Source organism: Anneissia japonica, unplaced genomic scaffold (genome assembly GCF_011630105.1).
Source record: "Anneissia japonica isolate Jap-2015-1 unplaced genomic scaffold, ASM1163010v1 scaffold8236_len642391_cov169, whole genome shotgun sequence".
In the NCBI taxonomy this organism is placed as follows: domain Eukaryota; kingdom Metazoa; phylum Echinodermata; class Crinoidea; order Comatulida; family Comatulidae; genus Anneissia; species Anneissia japonica.
Genome location: NW_022757925.1, coordinates 500,143 through 525,316, shown reverse-complemented (window position 1 = coordinate 525,316; position 25,174 = coordinate 500,143). Strand labels below are relative to the sequence as shown.

The 25,174-nt window shown below is 34.8% G+C and overlaps 1 protein-coding gene across 2 annotated transcripts in view; it reads left to right on the top strand.

Annotated features, from left to right (window-relative positions):
- The first annotated feature begins 1,433 nt into the window (after positions 1–1,433).
- The window catches only part of LOC117124939 (sodium- and chloride-dependent neutral and basic amino acid transporter B(0+)-like), a 31,556-nt gene continuing 7,815 nt past the window's right edge, over positions 1,434–25,174 (top strand). The window contains exons 1-8 of one of the 2 annotated variants that reach the window (XM_033271277.1): positions 1,434–1,664; positions 8,346–8,517; positions 17,666–17,797; positions 18,563–18,908; positions 21,790–21,922; positions 23,192–23,326; positions 24,092–24,195; positions 24,796–24,920. In XM_033271277.1, the coding sequence (XP_033127168.1) occupies positions 1,503–1,664; positions 8,346–8,517; positions 17,666–17,797; positions 18,563–18,908; positions 21,790–21,922; positions 23,192–23,326; positions 24,092–24,195; positions 24,796–24,920 (1,309 nt within the window). In that variant the 5' untranslated portion in view covers positions 1,434–1,502. Of the gene's footprint in view, positions 1,665–8,345; positions 8,518–16,510; positions 16,648–17,665; positions 17,798–18,562; positions 18,909–21,789; positions 21,923–23,191; positions 23,327–24,091; positions 24,196–24,795; positions 24,921–25,174 lie in introns of those variants that run through there. The other variant, XM_033271278.1, reaches the window with a different exon arrangement.

Below are 25,174 nucleotides of genomic sequence, written 5' to 3'. Positions count from 1 at the left end.
CGATGACTCTTTAGGCTTAAATTTTAATTGTGCTAAGAATGAGTATAAAAATCTGCAATACGTTTATGATATGAAATCAACACTGTACAGTATAAAAAAACAACAAGTTTTATATTGTTTTATGATATAAGTGTTATTAATTAATTAATGACCAATGTTTTAAAAATAATATTGTTTCAAGACGCATTTAATAAAGTGTGATGTCTTAAATCAGGGGGCAGGTTATGGCCTGGTTTGGAATCCTAAAAGTTTATGGAGAAAGGAAAAAAATTAATCATTTGACAGGTTGATATTTATTACTTGCGCAGAGGCATAAAGCTCTCCATTTTTGGTTTAATGTTTTTGGCTCAAAATTTGTCAAAAGATAAATTTGAATGAAATAGTGTTAAGGAGTTGTTGATAAAACAAAATGTCTCCCTTAAATAGGGGTCACTGAATAGATGTTTATTTGACCATTTGCATTCTATAGCCAAGATAGCTTCCCTGTCCTTCAATGGGGTGTTCCCTGGTTGGGGCGCCGAAGTGTAAAAAAAGGGTGTCCCAAAGGAGGGGTTTTACTGAATGTTTTGCCAGTGAGAGAGCCTGATAGGCCTACATATTTTTAGGTAGGCCTATCTGGTCAGAGCCCTTTAATTTCTAATAATAATTCCTAATAAGTAACTTAATTACTAATTATTCAAATGCCGACAAATCCGGCTTCATGAGAGAATGCTGAAACAATATGTTGGATTGGATTGAATTTATTCGGTGTAAACACCAAGGATAGCCCACGAAAGTCGTGAAGAAGACTACCTTCTAGTGGTGATTGACAGTACACTAGACAAACTACTCTTTTCCGAAGAGTGTAGGCCCTACTGCGTTCTATAACATGTACATGGTGGACGGAACCAACGGCTTAGACGTCTCATCCGAAAGACAGTGCGCTATTGTAACTTGTATTTCAGCCCTCCAGTTGAGTAAGTAACAAGTAACGAGTAAGTACTGTACAGTACTGTCACATTGGCATTATTTACCCTGATTTTCTCATTGTTGGTAGACAAACGGAATAGTCTATTCTGGGCGATTTTGTGGAAAGCCATTTTACAATATTTGACTTGAATAATTTTGTATACATGTATTTGATGTGTGTGTATGTTTAGGCCTATAGTACTGTACAGGAAAATAAGTCTGTATTGCTGTATCTACTTTGAATTTATATACTTTAAGTAGTTTAATTTAAGTTTAATTGTTAAGTTATGATAAGAAGGGGCTTTCAAATTTTGTGCTTGAGCTTTTTTATTTTTTTTTTTTAATGTAACTTTTTTTGGTAATTTTGTTGGTCTTGAACGCACCGTAAATTGAGGAGTGCCACTATAACAAAAGTGTTAAAGTTCAATAAATTAATGTCATTATACACCATTTTTAAATGGACGAATCCTAATTTATTTATACAGAGTGTAGATAAAAAACGACGTCTGCGGAATAGAGACCAATTAACTACCGTTCGTGTCTGGTTGCTGCTGATGACCCATTGGGCCTACATAGATCATACAGTCAGTATCGTGGATGCTCTGTGTGTTGTCTGTAGCTATAAATTCATCAATAGTTTCCCGTTTTGGTATGATACGTGTATTGTAATGTCTGACCAGAAGCATTCTACGGAGAATTCTACAGCAATCCCAATGGTAAGGATTGTAATTATATCCCTGTAGGCTAGGGCCTATTTTGTTTGTTTTTTTAGGCCTAAAATAAGCAGGCAAACCAAATTAATGCCTACCTAAGCATAGAGGATAGGATGCATAATACTATATAGGCTAGAGAGGCCTGCCTAGCTACGGTAGGTTTTCAGTTTAGGGCTAATGCCCAGCCAAGCAGGTAAGCTACTAGAGTACCATGATATAGTAGTAGTACCTAGTTAGTGGAGTGTACTTGCTTACTTCTGCCCATTATGCCTCCTGGTACATAGGGCAGCATTAAGTGGAGTGTACTCCTTTTTAAAAAGTCAGGCTCCAGTCCAGAGGAAAGAAATTGTTTGATATGTTTTGCAGCTGATTTTTCTAAGACAAAAGAACCATGCCTTATTTGATGATAATGAGATAAAAAAAATATGTATTTAGGGCCTAGCCTAACTGCAATCAATACAAACGTCAAAGTGTAAGGTTTTGTTATGGTTTATAATCAGGTTAGTATAGCATTAAGCACTATCACCAATCCTTTTCTATGATAAATACATTAATGAAGTTAATCAGATTATAATAAAGATTAAAAACACAAAAAATGTGCTCTTTTTTTGGGCAAAAATGCTGTCTTTATTGGAGATAGTGAATTAAAAAAATAAATAAATAAAGAACCTTAATAAGGTTGCAAATGACTTTTTTAAAACTATGGAAACTTGAGTTTAAGCCCCATTCCCAGCAAAATTTCAGTTGTTAAGAAAAATATGATTTTTATCTATATAAAAATTGCTAGTTTAACCATGGAGGTATATATTATATATTATACCTCCATGGTTTAACTGAATTTAGACATTCCCAAACATGAAAGAAATGTAAAATAAGTGTTTGTGATGGTGTTCTCCCTCACAATATCTAGGGGTACTGCGTTATGAAGAATAAATAAAGAAGAATGTGACCGGAAATGGTCTGCAGTCAGTTGGTTGTTACCATGCGCCCAGTGATGTTAGAATACGTCAGCAAAATGAAACTATTTATGTAATGCATGAATAAAGTTCGGGGTTTGTCGGGTAGTGAAATGATTATTGTACATTTTAAGTGCGATCCCTCCATGCATAAGTGTAAGCTAAATTACAGTGATTAATTAGCGAAGATATGGAGACAATATTTCGAAGTTCCCTCTTTCCAAGAGGGGATGCAAATGCTTTGTGAAAATGAGTACGCCACGGTACTCATTTTCACAAAGAAATACACACAAGGTTAGCTAACAATATGCAAATGTTACATGAACACCTGGGAAGGAAGGTGCAATCACGTTCTGTTGCCTAGCAAACGTCTGTACTGTAGCGTGTGGGGGAGGGGGGCTAGCCTACTGATGTACTGTGTAGCGGAGAACAATGAGGCATAATAAGATAGACTAGGCCTAGGCCTATGTAGACAGTAATAGAAAAGTACAGTATATGTGATAGAAAGTACACTTTCGAAAGAAATTAATAATATTAAAATAAGAAAAAAAAATAACTAAGAATAACTCAGTTGCAGACGTACCCAGCTAACAATACGGCGCTTGTAGCCCTAGCTAGGCATAAGGCATCAATGTGCAAAGCAGTGGTGTTTGTTTATCAATGAAAAAAGCACGCTGGAAAATCTGACTACGAAACCATATCGGAAATTCACGTTCCACTTCTGACTCTTGAGTTGTGCTTCGCACACGCCGCTGAGGGCGGCATTCCGGGAACCCTGCATCAAGGGACATTTTTAGTTAGCTACAAAGCTGAACATGTGTGAGGACTTGAAATGGCATGATTTTCATTGTAAATGGTGCAAGCATGAATATTGGTATACGGTAGAAACCTGACTTACATGTGACTATCTATTCAACAACTACAGTGATGCTAAGGTGAGCCTTTTTTATACCTTGTTTAGCTAAACCGCTGCCCGCAAATAATGATTATTTCGAATAAGAATACAATTTTATTTTTGGCCATTTAGCATACCCGCAGCTACGAAAAAATGGAAATTTCAGAAAAAAATAAAAGTTTTTCTTTATTTTTATTATGCCCTCCGCTGCCTTGAAATCTCCAAAGATAAGATATGCATATTTCTTCCTAATTAGACACAAATTTAAAGCATTTAACCATCCCATTACTACACTGTGTACATTTACCAATAAAATTTTATTTTTATTTTCTCCTCAGTCTGGATGTTTTTAGACAAAAAACTGCTCGCTCAATAAGAAAACAAAATTTTATTTTTATTTTTTCTGGCGTCCTATGAAGATCTTTGAAAAAATAAGTTTGTGATACAAGGAATAAAAGAAGTTTCAAATAATGTGAGATCTTTAGCCATACAGTACCTCATGTCCTGATTTCTGTTGCCTAGCAAACGTCTGTACTGTAGAGTGTGGGGGGGGGGGCTATCCTACTGATGTACTGTGTAGTGGGGAACAATGAGGCATAATAAGAAAGACTAGGCCTATGTAGACAGTGATAGAAAAGTACAGTATATGTGATAGAAAGTACACTTTCGAAAGAAATTAATAATTTGATTTGTCAAGACAAGGAAAAAATAAGGAAAATGTTCTTTAAAATATTTAACAGAATACAGTAGTGAGAAGCCTGGAAATACATGATATTAAGATACATGATATTAAGATGCACAAGGTTGTTTGTATATGAAACAGAAAACATAATTTGTGTTTTATGATTTTATAGAGAGGCACACTCAAGGTTTTTCATGGTTCTGGCTTTTTTTTTTTTCTTTCTTTTTGCATTCATTTTGAAATGTGTTTTGTACTATTTTGGGGGTTATTTTGAACTATTAATATAGAAAATTAGTGTAGTGTACTCAGGCTTACTTTAATCTGCCAATCCAATTATAACAGATCTATATCAATATTGAACTTATGATACCAAAACTACCAACATTAGGAATGTTAATAAACTCTTCGGCAAGAAGCCCCATGGCCTTAGTCTCAAGAAGAAGCCCATCACGAAAAGAAGCCCACCTCTTCAGGTTACAAAAGTAAAAGTAATCTCGAAAAGAAGCCTATTTGCTTCTAATCAAGATCATTTTGGCTTCTTTCAAGATAGTAATTTACAGTACATTCAGACTGATGTTATCTTTGATGATTCATGTCATTATCAATAGTATTTTATTGTACTTAGCATGGTTAAAATAAAAAAAAAATTGAATTCCATAGTTGAAAAATGTTGTATAATAGCAATTCCAAAATTTACAGCATTTCGTTATTATGTAAAGAAACCCCCCCCCCCTTTTTACTTTGCAAACATAATATCGAAAAGAAGCCCAGTTTGAAAAGAGCCATCTCATAAAGTAGCCCATCCAAGGGTCCTAAAAAAGGAAGGTTTAACAGGTATACAACTTGTTGGAATGAAGCACCTATAAAGTGGGAAAGTTTTGTAAGTACTCCATTTAAAAACCTGTTTGTACTTTTTATAAGACCGTAGGGCCTATTTAATATCAGTACAGATTTTCTCTTGTGCACACTGAAGTGATAGAAAACAAAATTATTGTGTGTTACTTTGTAAAAACAGCTTTATTTATTCCATTTTCTGAAAAAGAAGTTTTTTTGTTGGAAGTAGGAATGTTTTAATGGTGCTTTTTTGTGATTTAGTTAATATTTTTTGTTAAAGCCTGGGTATTCTGATAGTGTTCGCATTACAGTATGAGATATATAGGAATGTTACTACTAAACCACTGAGCTCATGCTTAGTGGCTAGAGAGGCAATAGTGCAGCATGCCAAATCTATGGTTCACTAATTTGTGTGGTTTAAATGGTAGACAGAAACTGATTAGTTTACTAGACTTACACTCAATTACCATCAGTGATGACATAAAACACCAATAGTGTACTTCTGTGTAATTACTCAATAAATAATTAATGCAGCAAGTAATTAGTAAATGATATTTATTGATTTATGATATTTATGTTGTATATGATGAAAGCCCCATTTAAGAAAGTAAAATCTCAAGACCTAATATATGTTATAAATCTGATCAAAGTACATTGTTTGACAAGCAATGAATTGGAAGCATAATAAATATGGCCATACTATTTCAAGACAGGTTTTCTTTAGAAGCAATGTTTATTGTTTGGCCCAGCTATTATTAGGAACTACAAACTGACTGTGAAATTGGCTGAATTATACTTTTTTAATACCTGTACTATATAGCGCTTCATGCCAACAAGGTCTTTAAATGCTTTACATTATTACCCCCGATCATTGGATCAAGCACATATGGAACACATACTCAACTCCCTGGTGAGAATTCCATAACTGAACATTGCAGCTGTATAATTAGTGCATTTTGTGTTTGAGCTTATCAGGTACTCACTTATACTCCTGAGTGGAAAGAGGCAACTGTGTATGTGAAAACAGACTGGTAACTGGTAATAATTCTTTAACTTATGTAATGAAAATTCTATACATTCTATATTTACCTACCATAGTTAATTACTACTGTAGGCACAGCTTGGATAACATATTCAAAAGCCTACAAACAAATCTAAAAGCACTCAAAATTATGGCGGCCTTACGACTGTCACACGATGCAGTGAGGGCCCGGTAATAACCAACCACTCATTTTTATCTAAATGTAGTATATTACCTAATACTGAAAATTGCATAGAAACAAAGTGTTGTTCCATGCCTTATTATCGTACTTCTGTCTCTTATACACCTTTTTTTTTTTTTTTTTGATCTATTATAGATTTTAATTCACTTATAAATAATGATAAGGAAGAAAGATTGTAAACCGCTCCCTGGGCATTTCATTTGTCATTGGTGAGACACTTTATTGAAATTGTCTGTCCACCCCGGACTATTGATACCTGTAGGGTTGAATGCCAATACGCTGATTAGCCTGCAACCTATGGAAAATTCCATCACAGAGTTGGGTATGTGTTGCATACTGTAGGTGTTTAATCCAATGACCGGGGTAGAGTATGTTCAGTGTGCTTTAATAATAGCTAGATTGGCATTATTATTGACCAGCATCAGTTTTAATAAACAGTGCAGTATTATTCTACTCCTTAATATTATTATAACACTACGAACTACACACAATGATAGTGGATTTTGTTAGTTCGTGAAAACCAAAAAGCATGTTAAAATAAAGGTTTTTATGTGCTTATTTTGACACACTTTTTTGTTTTCATGAACTAATACCACTTCGATTGTGTTAGTTTGTGATATGAGCGACAACAAGTAGTACTGTATTGTACCTTGTATCTTTATAATGTTAAGCAGTCATTTTAATGTGTACATGTCCATGTGCACATTAAAGAATGCAGTACACTCTTCGGAAAAGAGTAGGGGATTTGTCTCCCAGTGACTGCCCAATCACCACCAGAAGGACCCCACTGGAAATAGGTCTTCTTCTAGTTGGCTATCCTTGGTTTTTTACACCGAATAAATCCAATCCGATCCAAGCTTCTTTATGTAAAATTTACCTTAATTGTATATTTAAAAAATATTCAATTCAATTAATTTATTGATTTTTTTTTTATTTTTTTTAAAATATTATTTCAGATATTTGATTTAATGAGTATATTTTTTGATATATTTTGAATTTTAACAGCTATCACCATAATCTGTGGTAGTTTGTTGGGTTGTTGCCAGCAATAAACAGATGAGACTCAATTACCGAGCTTTCCACTTTACTGGTCAATGATAAATTTTCTCAAGGAGACAAGATTCTCACGCAATAATAGTGCAAACGCTTCATTCATACGGCATCACTCTCCTAATAAGGTCCAAATCAGAATATTCATGCGTTGAAATTTGATCGGTGTCACCCCAACTTGCCGTATTTAGCTGGCTTGTGTTGCTTTAATTCAATCGGCAAATTGAAAACTTACTGAAGCATACTCATTAATTAGATTTTCCAAATGTGTATGCCTGCAGTTTCATCATGCCTTACTGCCTTTGTAGAGGATACCTGTATATGTTTGTTTACATGCTTGCAAGCAATAAATTGTAATTCAGATTAGAGTGATTATCAAGTACGTCATACGTATTAATCAAGTCATTAAGTGTAAACCATAATAGAATACTTTGCAATTAGGTAATTTACAAAGAAGGTTATCGAGTTTGATAATTAATCGCATTTAATGTCTGTGATATGACGCAGTAACTTATTTTTTCGATTGAGTTACACCACAAATTACCATGGCTCCATGCAATTTAATTGCTACTTTGAAAATAATTCCTATGTTCTCTTTAGTTGACTTGATACCTTAAAGTTCTATAATTTTCAATATTTCAAACCAAAGTGTTTTCAAGTGTTTTCTTGTATAATTATGAAAATGATAATTATTATTAAAAAATTATTACTTTTAAATTTTTAGTTAAACAGTAATATATGTACTTCTTATGTTCTTTTCATTTATTTTGTCTCGATAGTAATACATACACAAAAAAAATACAGGTTTCATAAATTGGCCAGGCAGGATTACCTGGTTAATATTTTTTCTGATTATTATCGTACTTTTATGTAACAAACGACACAAGTAATATAGTAGTTGGTAATAGTATTGATAGCACAAAATAGACAAAATTCACAGCAACTACCGTAAGTAGATACAACAGAAAAACTCTCAATATTCTCCATCAACTTATGGTACGAAACTTAAACTAATTTTTATGAAATGTGATTCATGTTTTACAGACAAAATTGTCACCCGAAGAAGCAGAAGATTTTCTAAATGAGACGGGCGATGAAAACCAGGAAAGAGGAAACTGGTCCAATAAACTTGATTTCATCCTATCGTGCACAGGCTATGCTGTAGGTCTTGGCAACGTATGGCGATTTCCATATCTTTGCTACAAAAATGGAGGAGGTAATGTACTTCTTATGTTTCGTTTCATTTCGTTTGTCTCGAGCTTAACCACAAAAATAATACAGGTTTCGTAAATCGGCCAGACAGGATTACCATAATGGGCCAGACAGGAATACCTTGTTAATATTTCCCTGATTTAATGGTATTTTTACGTTTAATGAAAGACACCAGTTTGTACTTTACGTGCCATTAGCCAGAATTGTGCAGTCACCCGGTCACTGCCTTCATCCATTTTTCCCACTTTGTTTTCAATTCTCTGTCTTCATCCATTTGTCCCACTTTGTTTTCAATTCTCGGGTAGACTAAAAAAATCATGACACATCCTTGCACTTTCTTTATCATCCAGTATAAATCAGATTGTTACCTTTCTTCTCTATACCTTCTGGTCTCTTCTCTTAACAATAATCAATAAACCTGCTTACCTGAATTACTTAAACCTCTTCGTCCCGAGCGGGATATAAGGCATCAACAATCTGCTTCCATCTGGAGAGATCTTTTGCTTACCTGAATTGCACTTACTTATTTAAGCATTTTGTACAGGATAATGCCATTGAGTGTAATTGTAGTTATTGGGAATAATAGCCAGTAAAGGCTCATGAAGTGAACAAATAATTGCATTGAATTGAATCAGACTGGATATTATTTATTTTATATTCGTTCTTAGACCACTAGACCAATTGCATTAGTCTCCTGATGAAGTCCACTGTGTGGATGAAAGCTAGAGATTAAATTTTATACAATACAGAATTAACCCTGTGACCGCCAGGGGTTTAAAAAAATAGTATCAGCCACCGCCAGACTTTCTAGCAAATTTTAACACTTTTCCGAAGCTCGTTGAGAGTGTGTATGTGATCAGATTGACATGTGATAAATACTGTACTACAAGAACATCTTAGCTTTGCTGGTACACCAAACACTTTACTCTAATCACAATCTGTTACCCATAATAGTAAAATGAAAGTGACTGAATAACCACGTTTTAGTATTGCCATGCAATATGAGGTCAATGAGACTAGGTCACATTGAAATAGCGAACACTTGTGTTCCAGACTGAATATAGTGTTCAAATTGCTACAGTAGTACATATTGGTAATTACCCCATCTATCGGATTCCATAAAAAAAAAAAAACCTAAAACACAGAGATCTCAGTGTTTGGCGTTTGGAGTGTGTTATATATTGACAGAGTAGGAGCACTAAGGATAAGCCCCTTGTAGTTGCCGTCGGTTGTCAAACCCCTGTTCAGCAACTGAGAACACCCAGGGCCTCATGAGTTGTTGACACCTAGATCCCATTGCTCTCCTTTGGACCCTCGACGAGACAGGTTAGTCCCCATCGGGTAAATCATGGTGCCACCGTCACTGGCAAAGGTTGCCAAAACTATTCCCACAGCAGCCCATATCTTGCTCTGCACTAATTATACTTTATTGCAATTTACTAAAAATAGTTTATTTGAATTTTTGTTTTCCTATCTAGTCTTCCATTCTTTAATATTTAAATAAAAGCTTCTGCAATAGTGAAATATGTATGATTTTAGACAGCTAATTAAACATAAATTGTGCCCCAAATTCCGAATACGGTTATTTATGCACTATTGATAATTGGTAGCCATATAACATTCCAATATCAGTTGGAACATGAATGAGTCACAGAGCCCATTTAATTTGAAAGGCCTGCCCATGCAGAGATACAAAATGCTAAGTTTCATTCAGTATCATATCCAAATGCAATCATATATAAAATACAATTAAGAATCATATATTATGTAATAGCAAATTAATACATAATAAGCCAATAATAATTAACGAAATTGTCAGTATAGTTTGTTGTGCTAATTTATTAGTGTCCTGAAGGTGTACTTGGCTACTGTTGTGCAAGTTATTTGCTCAGCTGTGTGGCCCCGTAGCTTAAAATAATACCAGGTACAGGTATTGGTAGTACATTCTCTCCATAGCCTTTCCAAGTCTAATTTATTGAAGTTGTATTTCTGTACTCTTTGCATATGACATCAGTAAATATAGTTATATTGTTATATAGCCACTAATTAAATTAAAATAATCTGTGACCTGGTTATAACAAAATACTTGGTCACTAGCAAATACAATATTTAACTTTTCAGTGTCCAAAGGAATAGGCCTATTTTTGATGAATTTAAAATTGATTAATTTGTGTACACTTCATTGATAAATATGTCGGATTTAAACTCCATGGATAAAATATACTGCACTTTGTCTTAATTTTTGCTGTTTTATTAATTTAAAAGTATGACTAATGCCATTGCTATGTTCTCACACGGCAGCTAACGGTTATCAGGATCCGGATCCTGCTAACCGTTAGCTGATGTGCGTCCCTCCGGGAAAATCCCAATCCGGATACCAAAATATGATGATCGAATCACTGGCCAATAAGAAACTGGAAATTGTAAACACGTATGTGTGATTGGTTGATGATAGCAACACGCTCAACTTGCTAACCGATAGCGCTTGCTAACCGTTAGCGGTATCCAGATACCGCTAACGGTTAGCGCTAACCGATCGGACGTTCTCATGCAGGAGTTAATGGTTAGCGCTAACAGTTACCTCCCGAACCGGATACTAGGGCTCTCGTGAGAACCATTCTTAAGGTTTTTACTTTAATATTTTCATGGAAGGAAGTGATTTTTAGTGGTTAAGAAGAACTGCAGTATTAATTTCTAAAGAACTAAAAGTTTTACTGTAGGACCCCGGGCCTTTACTTGTGGAATTTTCACTATCTATGGCTGCAATGCAAGATGGCAATAATCATCTAGAAATTTCAACATTTTTTCCAAAAATCAGAAGAAAATAAAGAATAGTATTGAATAAAAATAAAGGATAGTACAGTATTGAATAAAAATAAAGAATAGTATTGAATAAAATAAAGAATATCGTGAAAAAATTGGTATACACCTTTGACTTTTATTAAGAATTATTATTATTTATTATTTTTCAAATTTTCATGGTATTATAGCTCTTAATTTTCATGTTATTTATTCTTTGCAGTCTTTAGCAATTTTGAATGTACTGCAGTCCAGTAAAACCACTGCTAGCTCCCCACCCCCGATATCGTTCAAAACTAAAAAAGAAAATACTGTATAGGCCTACATGTTTTTGTCAACTTTTGTGATAGGCCTAAATATTCAGCAAACTTTCAAAGTACAGTACCTCATTTATTGGTGTGCTAAAAATATTAATTTGCCTATTAATTAACGTTATCTCTCCCACCTCCCTGAACCTATCAGAGATTTTGTCTAGTACCCTCATTGAGGCAGGGGTGGATTTAGGGCAAACCATCCCCCCTTTTGTACATCTCTGAATCTGCCCCGGCGGGACTCTAGTCGGCCCCTTGGTTCGGACTCTACTGTCAAACATGTTGGACACCATGTCCTGTCAGCAAGTTTTGGCTAATGATTTTTAACAATTTTCCTCAAATTTTGGCTAAAGAAGGCCTCAATTGGCTAAAAAAAAATTTGTTGACTTTAGCCAATTGGCTAAGCAAAAAAATATGTAGAATGACCCCAGCTGTTCAACAGCTTTAGTTATGAATAACCAGTTATTGTAAATAAATGACGAAATATATCCGATAAACAAAAAATAATATTTTTTTTAAGTAATGCCATATGCTAGCCCTATCAAAACTTGCTTTGGATACAAACATTCAATGTTTTCTAATGTCAAGCTTTGAAATAAAAAGAAAACTTTTTTTGGTAACAGATGGATGGAATTATTATATAATTTTAAAAGTTTGTTTATCGATAATTTTGTAAGTAAAAACATATTTTTATTAAGCATACGGTAATAGATGGATGGTAACAGATGGATGGTAACAGATGGATAAAAGGTTTATATTCATAAATTTGGGTAATAATCATAGAAAAAATAAACAATAGCATATCAAATGCATTAATATAAATTATTCTTAACCAGTTATTGTAAATAAATGACGAAATATATCCGATAAACAAAAAATAATATTTTTTTTAAGTAATGCCATATGCTAGCCCTATCAAAACTTGCTTTGGATACAAACATTCAATGTTTTCTAATGTCAAGCTTTGAAATAAAAAGAAAACTTTTTTTGGTAACAGATGGATGGAATTATTATATAATTTTAAAAGTTTGTTTATCGATAATTTTGTAAGTAAAAACAAAAAAAAAACACATTTTTATTAAGCATACGGTAACAGATGGACGGTAATAGATGGATGGTAACAGATGGATGGTAACAGATGGATGGTAACAGATGGATAAAAGTTTTATATTCATAAATTTTGATAATAATCATAGAAAAAATAAACAATAGCATATCAAATGCATTAATATAAATTATTCTTTATACAAAAAAAAAATTAATGAAAAATATTTTTACCGAAATGAAAGTAAATATATAGATACCGATTTAAAAGTTGGGGCAAGTTGGCTTGTGGTTTGCCACAAAAACACGAGGGCCGATGCGATGGTGGTCAAAAGAGTATATCCTAGTATCGTTAATAATAATAATTTAATCAGTGACTTTGGGCCATCGTCAAGTACGTAAAATACATTTAAATAATGTGTGAAATAATTTTATAATGCACTGCGTTGGTCGCTTTGCAGCGTCATCATCATCATCATCGTATCTTTTATCATCAGCGTCGTCTTCATCCATGGCCGTACAGTAAGCCTACATCTTCCCACTTGACTTGCTATATTATAATAAAATATTCTGCAGAAAAACCATAGACAATTGTCCCTGCTGTGATCTAACACATACCGGAGTAAATAGCAGAGGATATACTTTGCTTAGTGACGTAGTAATCCCCTCTGATAAGGTATCGGATAACAGTATACCACCTACCTCATTGGATGTTAATATCAATGCTTCCCGCTCTGATTAAACTATCTTGTCTGTAACCAGAACAGTACTTCACATCTCCCAATTATGAACCTCGCAGTAGAAATGGGACCAATTACAAAAACGCGATTAAAAACATAAAATGGATAGCATGTTTGAACAGCAAGTAACTGATTTTGGCTGTGCACTTTTTAGCTGCAACACAACAAAGCAATAATCAGGTGAAATTTGACCGCCAGGTCAAACTACTGCAAAGCTAGATTGATCACGCACGAACATTCAAATTAGTACTCTTGTTCATGTCCTAGGCCTACAAGTTAAAACGTCAACAAACATGGAGCAACAAAATCGTTTTGTAATTATTTTGTTGGGGAACATTGGGCCTAGGCCTGTCCCCTCTTCTAGGCCTACCGTTGTCCTCGTAAGTTCACTAGTTCATTGTGCCGATGAGCACAACCGGAAGCATTCACCTTCTCGCCGCACACCGTATCCTACTCCTCGTCATCATGACCAGAATTCACATGAAGTATATTGTCTTGTTGATGAGAAAGAAACTATACAGTTTTGAAAATGTGTTAAACAAAATGGTGACGTAATTTCCATCACAAAAACCGATTTTCGTAAAAGAAAAATGCAGTTGCAATGCAGGCAGGCTGTCTAACACTCGTTAAAAAAGCACTCGGTTTAAAAAAGTTTATCATTTTGTGTTTATCAGTAGAAACATGCCCTATAATTAAAAAGTCGCTTTTCTAGTTTTAGTCGCTGATGCTGGTTTTGGCATGGCAAACTCCATATTGCCTGGACTTTAGGCCTCATTGGTATAATCTGTTCTTTTATGTTCATCTGGCCCCTTTCTGTCAGCCACCCAAGGCAACTTGCATACCAGCATTTACACACCATATGGGTTCCTGATAGCAGAAACATTGGTTTTTGGTTTTCTTGTTTTTAATTAATAGTATAATATCTATTGTCTTTGTACTGTACATGTTTTGTGTTTCAAAATAAAATAATAAATTATTTGTATTCTGTACATATCTACAGTATGAACTAAGTTCAGGATTCTTTCAGTAGTTTCGGAGATTTAAAACATTAATTTTACTTGATTTCGAGAGCATAGTCATTTTTCTCTAGTCATCATTCTTACCAATTATATTGACATACCAGTGGCAAATTCTTCACCTGTTGGCCATCACATTTATTGAAATGCCTTTGATAGCAGTGTCAGGGTGCAGTTCCAAATGGATCAGGCAATTGATTTTGTACAGTATAATTGATTAGTTCAAGGTTTAATCGTAATTCATTTGCTTGTGCAATTGTCCAAGACTGAGGACTGTTAAAACAGCCATTGCCATACCTTTTAACTATGGTAGTGTAGTTTTGTCCTCCCATACAAATGGGTTTCCTCAGTTAGCATATGGTTACACCTGTACTCACTGACATATTAAACACAAAACTAATTGACGATTTTTTTTGGCTCCATGATTTATATCTTTGCACGGTCTTCGACTTTAGTTTATGTCACCATTTTAGCTTATACATAAAAGAAAGTCTACAAATGAGTCAGTACATCTTTTTTAAACATTGAGAAACACATCATTTATATACGCAGCCCATGAATTGACACAGCAAACGGGGCGGATCCAGGATTTGAAAGAGGGGGGTTAAAAATTTTGATTCCTAGATGGCTGGAAACTTTCCTGACTTCTGATGTGTCTTAATGACCTTTAATTTTTTCAAAATTCAAGGTTTTACCCCTCTTAAAAAATAGGTCAGGTGATTTTATCTCATTCTTAGTCCTATATCCAAGAAGAAAATCAAAGATATAGTCAATACATTATTAGGCCTATATTCCAACAATATTGCAGTTGTGGATCTAGAGGGGTGAATAGGTTGGCTAGCCACCCCACTTCGGTGACTAAAAAAACGGTCACTCGTCTTGTGTGTGTACTTGTATAATGTATACTCTCGTAAACATACACTTTCTATTTTAAGCTTAACTTCTCTTCAGATGTCCTCCAAGAGCGTCTAGACCTCTACTAATTCCAAAAAAAATCTCAAATGGAAGCGGACACCCCCTCCAAAAATCCGTGATTAAGGGGGACAGGGAATACATAACCAAATATATTTAAGAGGGTGGGGGATTGGTCCCCTCAATTTTGTCCGCAATGTAATAATTTCATAAGTCAAGAAGATGCCTGAAAATTATTGAAATGAACTGCATTGAAGACTTGTACAGCCAGTATTCTATCTCTGCCCACGAACATCTGAATTAATGATAATAATAATAATAATAATAATCATACGGTAATAATAATAATAATAATATAGGGCCTATAATAATAATAATTGTGATTAAATTATTATTATTATTATTATTATTATTATTATTATTATTATTATTATTATTGTTAATAATAATAATAATAATAGTATAAGTTAGTTTTTGGCACAGTGAATGTAAATTAAAAATAAGTCAAAGACAATTGAGTTTAATTTTCAATAGAACACCACAGCGATTAATTAGATGACGATGAATTTTACCCTAGAAGACTGTCATTTCCGGCAATCTAGAGGTATTTCCCCAAATATTCCCACCTCAGCCCTTAGCTATGAACTAGGCTGTGAAGTAGGTAGGCTAAAAGTAAATACTGTACATCAAAGACAATGTTTTTAAGTTTTATTTTCTAAGTACATGACATTAATTAGATTTGGTTGCTGCAAATCGCTGGTAAAATGTCATTTGACTGTATAAAGGTGATGTGATGACGATGAATTTTACATATAGTGTCGTCATTTCCGATCATCTACAGCTAAGTATTTCCTACTAAAATTTTAAAACCTCAGGCCCAACCATGGTGGGCCTGAGGTGGAAGTGAACTCACAAAATGTCCCCTTCACCTTTAGAAACTGGGCCTTTGCCAAAACCACACCTCCCCCACCCCCTGCTTGGTGCTTCGCAAATCGCATTATCCACCCCCATTGCTAAGTCCTAGATCCGCCACTGTATTGATCGAGTAAATTGTTGTTGTAGTAGTCTTTCTTATAGATCGATGAACCGATAGGCCTGAAGAATTAAACACTTTCGTACATAAATTATTACAACGGCCCCCCCCCCCCCCCCCGGATCCGCCACTGGCAAAGAAAGGCTAATTTTTTGCCAGCCTAGCCCTAGGATTTCTTAGCTTTCAATAACTGTATGAATGGGTAGCACCTTAAGCCAAAACGTTGACTGAAACTGGCCATAACAGAAACTAAATTTTATGTACGTCATCAAACCAAAGGTATGTAAAACAGATCTGTTTGTACAATGTTTATTTTTGGCAAGGCCTAAACTACAGTACGTACGATTATGTGTGTTTGAATTGTCTTGACTTTCTCAACTAGGGGCCTAGGTAGGGCTAGCCTAGGCCTAGTCATTTGGTACTGTACTAGTTACTAGCCAGCCTAGGCCTAAAACATCGGCCAATTGAAGCTAAGTAGTTGCCTAGATCGTAACACAAACCTTATTTGTCTTCATTGTAGGGGAAAACCATTTTCAAAACATTGTTTATTATATCTAAAAACAACCAAATTAAATATGTACTAAGCCTACATATTATAGACTACCGATGTCTGTGACTTCTGTCAAGTACAGTATAATACATGTGCGGGAAGCGAGTTTTGTTTTTTCTGCAGGTAGGTTGAGCCTATTTCAAGTTCTAAGCCATTTACTACACAGGCTACCTGCAAAAAGAAAACACGCTTTGATGTTGGTGGTGCACTTCATAACTTGGCGCTGCTCAGGCTCAACTATAGTACAGTAGTTCTCCAAAGAAAGCAAATTTTCAGTGACTGTTCAAATTCTCTATCAATAATATAGTTATTATTGTAGAAAATAAATTAAGGGAATGATGGTCTATTATGAATTATGAGGAAATACGTTTTTGAACCACAGACAGTAGCTTAATATTCATCCGTGTTCTGGATCTCTAAAATTTTGTCTTCTATTAAAATTAGCCCTTTTCATTGGTTAGTTTGATAGTCATTGCTTGCCTAGTCACCTTCAGCTGAACTACAACTAGGACTAGATTTAGTTGTAGTTAAAACTTCGACTGCGTTGTTTGTGAATACAAATCAAAATTGAAGTTGCAACTATAGGACTAAATGAAGTTCTAGTTTGAAGTTGACTAAAGTTCATTTTAAGAATACGGCATAATTCATTGTTCAATGTAAACATTAAGCAGGAACACAATTTCCTCCTTGCATTTTAAAAGTCAATTGCTCATAATAGGCCTACTTCTATTCTTTGTGTCTTTTCAGGTGCATTTCTTATACCCTACCTGATCATGTTAATATTCACTGGCCTTCCCATCTTTTTCTTGGAGGTATCCTTAGGGCAGTATAGTAGTCAAGGGCTAATCACATGTTGGAGATCAGTTCCTCTCCTCAGAGGTAAGTCTAGTAGCAAAGTATAAGGGAGCTTTTGATTGCACGACGACGGTAGGATGTAGAACGTAATGACGTCACTAAAAGTCTCTTGCGCATGCAAGAACATTAAGGTCACCTCGTCGAGTAGACCCTGGAATGCAATTTGGCCAAATCTACGTATGCAGAGAATGTAGGACGCCAGGTAGGATGGTCACGCATGAGTGATTCTGTTCTAGCGTCGTGTCGTCACACAAATAGAAAGCTCCCTGCTGTCTGTTATTAGGAAGATTTGAATGTCATAAATGAATTAAAATTTTGTTGATCATAAGTACAGACGAGACTTTCTTATACCTTATTTCGCAAAACCTGCTCCCCATCAATAATGATGATTTCAAATAGCAATAAATTTTATTTTTGGCCAATTAGCACACCCACTGCAACAACAAAAAATGGAGATTTCAGAAGGAAGTTAAAGATTGTCTTTATTTTTATTACGCCCACCGCTGTAAAATCTTCAGAAATAAGATATGTATTCTTCCTAATTATATAAATTTAAAGCATTTAACTATTCCATTACTACTACACTGTTTACATTCATCTATAACATTTTAATTTTATTTTCTCCATCTGGATGTTTTTGGCAAAAACCTTTGCTAAATAAGAAAATAATTTTTTAATTTTTCTGCCCTCCTCTGACAATCTTTAAAAAAATAAGTCCACAAAACAAGGCAAACAAAAAGCTTTATCCAACTATGTTGTGCTGATAATGCTGTTTTGGTTATATCCTAGGTATCGGGTACGGAATGTTGATGGTATCAATATATGTAGGTGTGTACTACAATGTAATCATCATGTACGCCATCTACTATATCTTTGCCTCCTTCACCAAAGTCCTTCCCTGGGCTGGTTGTCATCATGCCTGGAACACAGAATATTGCAATGAGTTATTTGACGAATGTCTTGAGAAGCAAGGTATCATGAACATGTCCAATGTATGTGTAAATGTGTCTTCCTTGAGCGATTTGGAGATGGATTTATACAACATCAGCACGGGTGAGGATGGTGTACTGGACATTAGTAATTACTCGGACCCTTTTGAAGATTCTCGTAGACGTGCCAGCGAAGAATATTGGAAGTAAGTTGTATGCCATCTTTGAGATTTTGGAAAAGTTTTGTTTTGGGAATATTTGACTGAGTAATTTAGATTTAGCTGGACTTCGTGAATTGTGAGTGTAACTGTTGGACTGAATTTGTGATAGAATCACAATTGTATAATGTTTGGTTTTAATTGCAGTGGTACCATTTCCGACCATCTAGAGGTGCCATAATCATGAATTTTCTTACCTCAGCCTCAACCATGGTGGGTTTGAGGTAGTCTACACTTTTGATCTATGTATGATATTCCCTACCTGGGCCCCGTCTATTTAAAATTCCTGGATCTACCACTGAATTGATAGCTCCATTTTACAATCCAACCAACCATGCCAAAGTGTTATTACTTCTGGCTATTAATGTGTGCTAGTACTTTAATTGTGTTACAGCACAGTGCAATATATAATTCAACACGATTTTTGTCCCTCATCAACAAAAATTTAATAACGAAAATATAAAATAAAGTGAACAACATCCTTCTGGAAGAGGACCTACTTGTTTTTACTTTAGGGGTGGATTTTGGGGAGAGGGGGTGTCTAAGAAAGTAAAAAAGAAGGACAGAAATTGAAATCCCACCCCCCCCCCATTTCTGACATCTCTGGATCCACCCCTGTACTTGATGTCATTGAGTTGATGTTGATGATTACTGGTATTTAGCATTGTTTACATTCACGATTTTTGTCCCTCATCAACAAAAATTTAATAACGAAAATATAAAATAAAGTGAACAACATCCTTCTGGAAGAGGACCTACTTGTTTTTACTTTAGGGGTGGATTTTGGGGAGAGGGGGTGTCTGAGAAAGTAAAAAAGAAGGACAGAAATTGAAATCCCCCCCCCCTCCCATTTCTGACATCTCTGGATCCACCCCTGTACTTGATGTCATTGAGTTGACATTGATGATAACTGGTATTTAGCGTTGTTTACATTCATGTGTGTGTGAGTGAAATTCAATAACAAATGTCATAAATGACCAAAAAATTATTACGGCGCTAATTATAGTATTTTCGGAGGCTTCATTGCAGCCCTTATACTAGACCTATTCATCTATCTGCGAACTTATTGGATCATTTATGGTAGAAATTTTGAAAATAATTTGCATGGATTTACCACTTCTTTACCACTGTGTTTAAAGATTGATCTATTTTTTAAAATTGTGTATGGTTACTTTTCACAACACTTGCACCAAACTCGCATCTTTATTTTATTTTCATTTTATTTTTACTTTGGAATCTGCAGTTTTGGAATAGCCATATGGTTTCAATGTTTAGATTGGACAATTTTATCTCACTACCAGCATATAATACATTATTGTCCAGGTGTTGTATGTCTATATTTATTAAAAGTAAAACTAAATTTGACTCTTAAATTGATCAGATATTAAGTAGGCTTAAGTGCCTTTTTTAATGATGTTAATGTAACATGTTACTTTCAAAGAATCACTCTGAAATTTTAGGTAAAAAGTTCATGATTGTAATTTAAGGGTTGTGTCCAAGATTTCATGTCAGCTGACAAAGACAAACAAAAATCAATATTTTAAATTTGAATTATTTATAATAAAAATATGTTTTAGTTGGAATTCCAAATATAGAACATTCTGTCAAAATGTTTATTTACTGTAGACAACAGACATTTCCATGTACAGCAAAACCAGTAGGTTAATACCATAAAATAGAGTTAAAGTATGGGTAGAAAAATATGGATGAAGATTGGACACAGCCCGTTTTGTGAACTTTATAATATTTGTCTTTTCTGCACCAGATTCTAGCCTGGCTATTGGAAAACAATGCACCTGTCTGAAAGGCAGACATCAGCTTACTTCACAGAGGATGCTGGTAATTCCCATTTACACCTGTGAAATGTAACCTCGCTTTAAGAGTAATCAACTTTGCTAGGGTAATCATTTCACTTGATAAAACCTCAACATCACACAAAACGATTCTTTGATGGTGGCTCATTTTTTAAAAGAATTATGAAAAGCTATGCATGCATCTAGAACTACTCTATGATATAAACAGCCTGTTTCCTGGGGGTTTTTTTATGCCTTATTATGCCTGAATGAAAACTAAAGTTAATAGTAAATACCTGTATGGTATTTTTACATGTGGTTGTGTTGTGTGTTTTGTATCATCTAAGATAATATATTTGGTGCCAAAATATTTATCATAATTCATATAAAAACTATTAATATTACAAATTTTATTAACACATAAATTAACCTCAATTTTCCAAATGTTTCTGGGTTTGAGTGCAAAATGTGATTCTGTCTTATTTGTTTTAGACTCAATCATTCTCTGATTATTAATAATCATTTTATATTACATTTACATTTATATTAAATATTAGCTTACAAGTCATTCTCGTATCATGAAAATGTATACTGTACAGTTTTTAAATTAACCATAGTTAGAAAACAAGTTACAAAGGCAAAGGATTATCAAAACAACTTATAAATGAAGAAGCATAGGTAAGTACAGTATGCTATACAGTACATGATAATTTCTATAAATTCATAGAATCAACAACATTAATTTTGTCTGTACGGTACCAAGTGAATATGTACTGCTGTGCATACATTCGTTAGACAGCTGCTTTGATTTTAATCATCCAAACTTCAACTGAATTGCAAGCTATGAATCCAAGCTAGTTCTGCAGATTCTCAACGATCGACATGAATAAACATAAACGACAATGATCACTCGCAAAATTTGCATGGGAACGCTGATTTAATGATTTAATTGAAGCAGTACTTATAGTCTTTGCCCCATGTAGACCGTCCTGCTTACTTTATCTCACGAATATAACACACAAGTCGTCATCAAATTCTGCTACTTAGTTATCAAACTGTTGTATTGTTTATTTCAGGTTTAATGTGCTTCGTGAATCTGAGAGTCTTGGGGATTTTGGTAGAATTGACTGGCGGTTGTGTCTGTGTCTTATGCTAGCCTGGACCATTGTATACCTCTGTCTTATTAGAGGTGTCAAGTCCTCTGGAAAGGTGATTACATTAGATGATATAGTGGATGAGACAAAAAGTCAAGATGTTTTGAGAACAGTTAATTTGTGTGGAGCTGTAGATTGATGGTTAAGATACTTGCCCTCTGATCCCAGAGACCTGCATTTAGCTTCTGCCACATATAACAGGATTTTCTGTTATGACCAATTTAGCAACTCGGCTTGAAAGCGTCATAACACTTCGTTTGTGTATAGTAGAGCATCTTGTATGTCTGTCTTGTTTATATGGTCGGAGGTATTGCTACTTAGAAAGTGATTAAGTTTATTATTGCCAATCCTTGGCCTATGTGCTTAAATAATGAATGATGAATGAAAAATATCAAATACGTACTATTCTCTGGTATTAGATGATTATAATGCAAGATAAGCTGTTGGTTTCAGAAGATAAAACAGAATGTTAAATAAAGATGTGGAAACATGCCTAAATCACATAGTTGTATGAGAATCAGATGTGAGATAAGAGATACATTAATGCTAATATTGCTTATTCATGTTTTTAGATAATTCTCATGAGCATTATGCTTATTACTATATGTTGTACAGTCTTTTTTTAGTTATTTTTTAAAAACTGTACATGTAGACCAGGAATGTAGACTCTCCCACTGTTACTTTTTAGGTAAATATCCTTTTTAGGTAAACTTTTTTTAGGTGACTTTTTAGATAAATTAAGATTAAATAAGTCATCTTTACAGTCTTTATGAAGAAGTGCATTATGGTACTGGTATAGGTATATAATGCACCTCTTCCTTGAGGTTATAAAGCGCAGTTATTTTCCCAGGTCATTGGGTCCACATGCTACGTGTTGCTGCTGGTAATCAATGCAGGAGCAGGCAACCCCACCAGTTACCTATTGATACTCCTGGGTAGAGAGAAGCAATGCAGATAAAGTGCCTTGCTCAAAGACACAAGCGAAATGCCCAGCAAGGGATTGAAACCTCGACCTCAAGGTTGGGAAACCAAACCGTTCTCGCTGCGCCAAACCACTTCTACCATTATGAATGAATGAAAGCTTTAGTATTTCAATATTATAGACTTAAGCTCTGTCCAAATTATCAGCAATTATTTTTCTTTAACAAAAAAATGTATGCCCATGTATAGTAATGATGTGCCTATATATGGTGTGATGTCATCATGACCATATTTAGGCATGTCACATGTTTTTGTCAAATAAAATTTGATAGTCTGGACAGGGCTTAAGGTGGCTCATTAATTATTATATTGATGATGTAATATTTTTTTTTTTTTTTTGTAGGTTGTGTACTTTACAGCAACATTTCCATACCTGGTACTGTTCATCCTGCTTATCCGTGGATTGACTCTACCTGGTTCAACTGATGGTGTTTTATTTTTCATCACACCAAGATGGGAAAAGCTACAAGACTCAACAGTAGGCTATCATTAATTTAAAAAATAGTATCAGAGCATTCATGATCAACTTTTCAAAATGCACATTTTGGCTATTTTTATAGTTTTCAAATCATGTACTTTTGGTGCTGTGAGGTCGTCAGATTTATATGTTTGTAGTATGAAGTTGGCCACACATTTGCCGTGGCCAATGGTTGTGAATGCTTCAATGAATCGTCTGCTGATTGTCGGGTTGCAGTCTAAGTAGGTCGTCATTAAAATCAAGTACTTATGTGCACTTTATGTCATTGCATTCTTTGTGGAATTGTGTTGCCTGACCACTATACCGTAATTTCTCTGGTATAAGCCCAACCCCTTCAACACAAATTTGGCGAATTTTTTGGGTTGGCTTAAGCGAAGCATTCACTGCGTCGATGAATCCAACTCCGCACAACTCATCCGTTGCGCGCACGTCGTGGCGTTGCGTTGTTCATAGAATCACGTCGCCGACGCCCATCGTGTGCATTGAGTACCCGGCTTAACACACATGGAATCCCTTTTTAAATCAAATGGCAATTTGTCTGCACTGCTGTCTAATTCAAAGCCAATATTTGATGTTTTTTTTTTAGAATATCTGTAGAAATTATACCTCAGGCTTTCCTGAGGAAAGGCTAGTACATAAAATTTGGCATAAAGTAGGGGGTGGGGTTATACACTAGGAATTATGGTACTGCACCATTACAGTTTGAATTAATTTAATTTGCAAACATTAATCCACTGTTTTTTTTTTGTTTTTTTTCCATGACAGGTGTGGTTGGATGCAGCCTCTCAGATCTTCTTCTCCTTGAGTGTTGCTTGGGGCGGTCTCATCACGCTTTCCTCCTACAATCGGTTTCACAATAACTGCTACTTGTACGTAATTTTCTATCTTATAATCAAGTTGGGGATATAGGAAATTTTTGTGAAAATACAAAAAGTTCCATTAGTCAGGTTCAGGTACATCTCACCAACTAAGACAACCAGGTGCAGAACATCTTTTGTTAACAATGCTGCCCCTGTCATGAACTCAACATTCCAAATGTAGTTTGAGATTGGATTTTAAATATATGGTTTTTTTAATATTGCTGAAGAACAGATTACATGATACTAATGGCAGTGAGACTGCATATATGACTCTGTCATTGGAGATGCAATTCACCAAAACCTGATTAGGAACTGGGAATTAAGGGGTAGTTTCCTTGTGGAAAATAATATGTCTACAGTCTTCTCACCTACAAAATACTTTCAATAAATAAGGAATCAGTTTGTAGCACTTTTATGGCCTAACAATATAATTTTCACCCTAATCGATGGGCTTCATCAGGTGTTGTTTTTAATCATATTGTTAGCCATAAAAGTGCTACAAACTGATTCCCTGTTTATTGTATTTATGTGGCTGATATGTGACTGATATGGCTACTCAACTACAGTACCTAACAATAACTAAAAATCTCCATTTTTACTGTTTTCTAGTGATGCTATTCTGATTCCAATCATAAACTGCAGTACAAGTATCTTTGCTGGTTTTGTTATTTTTTCCATCCTTGGTTTCATGGCTCATGAGTCCAACCGAAAGGTTGAAGATGTTGCTGATCAAGGTAACCATTCACATATCTAAATTTAATATTCATCTTATGAGTTTTCATTTTATTATATTTAAATAATTTAATTGTTTACTACTACAGTAGAACCTCGATTTTACGTACGGTACGGGACCAGAGGGCGTACGTAAAATAGAGGTTGGGTTAAATTCGTGGTAACATTTGACCTAATACGTACGTAACGCTCAATAAACGTATGTACGAACGAACGATGATACCTAGGCTAGACCTAGCCTCTAGGCCTACGAATA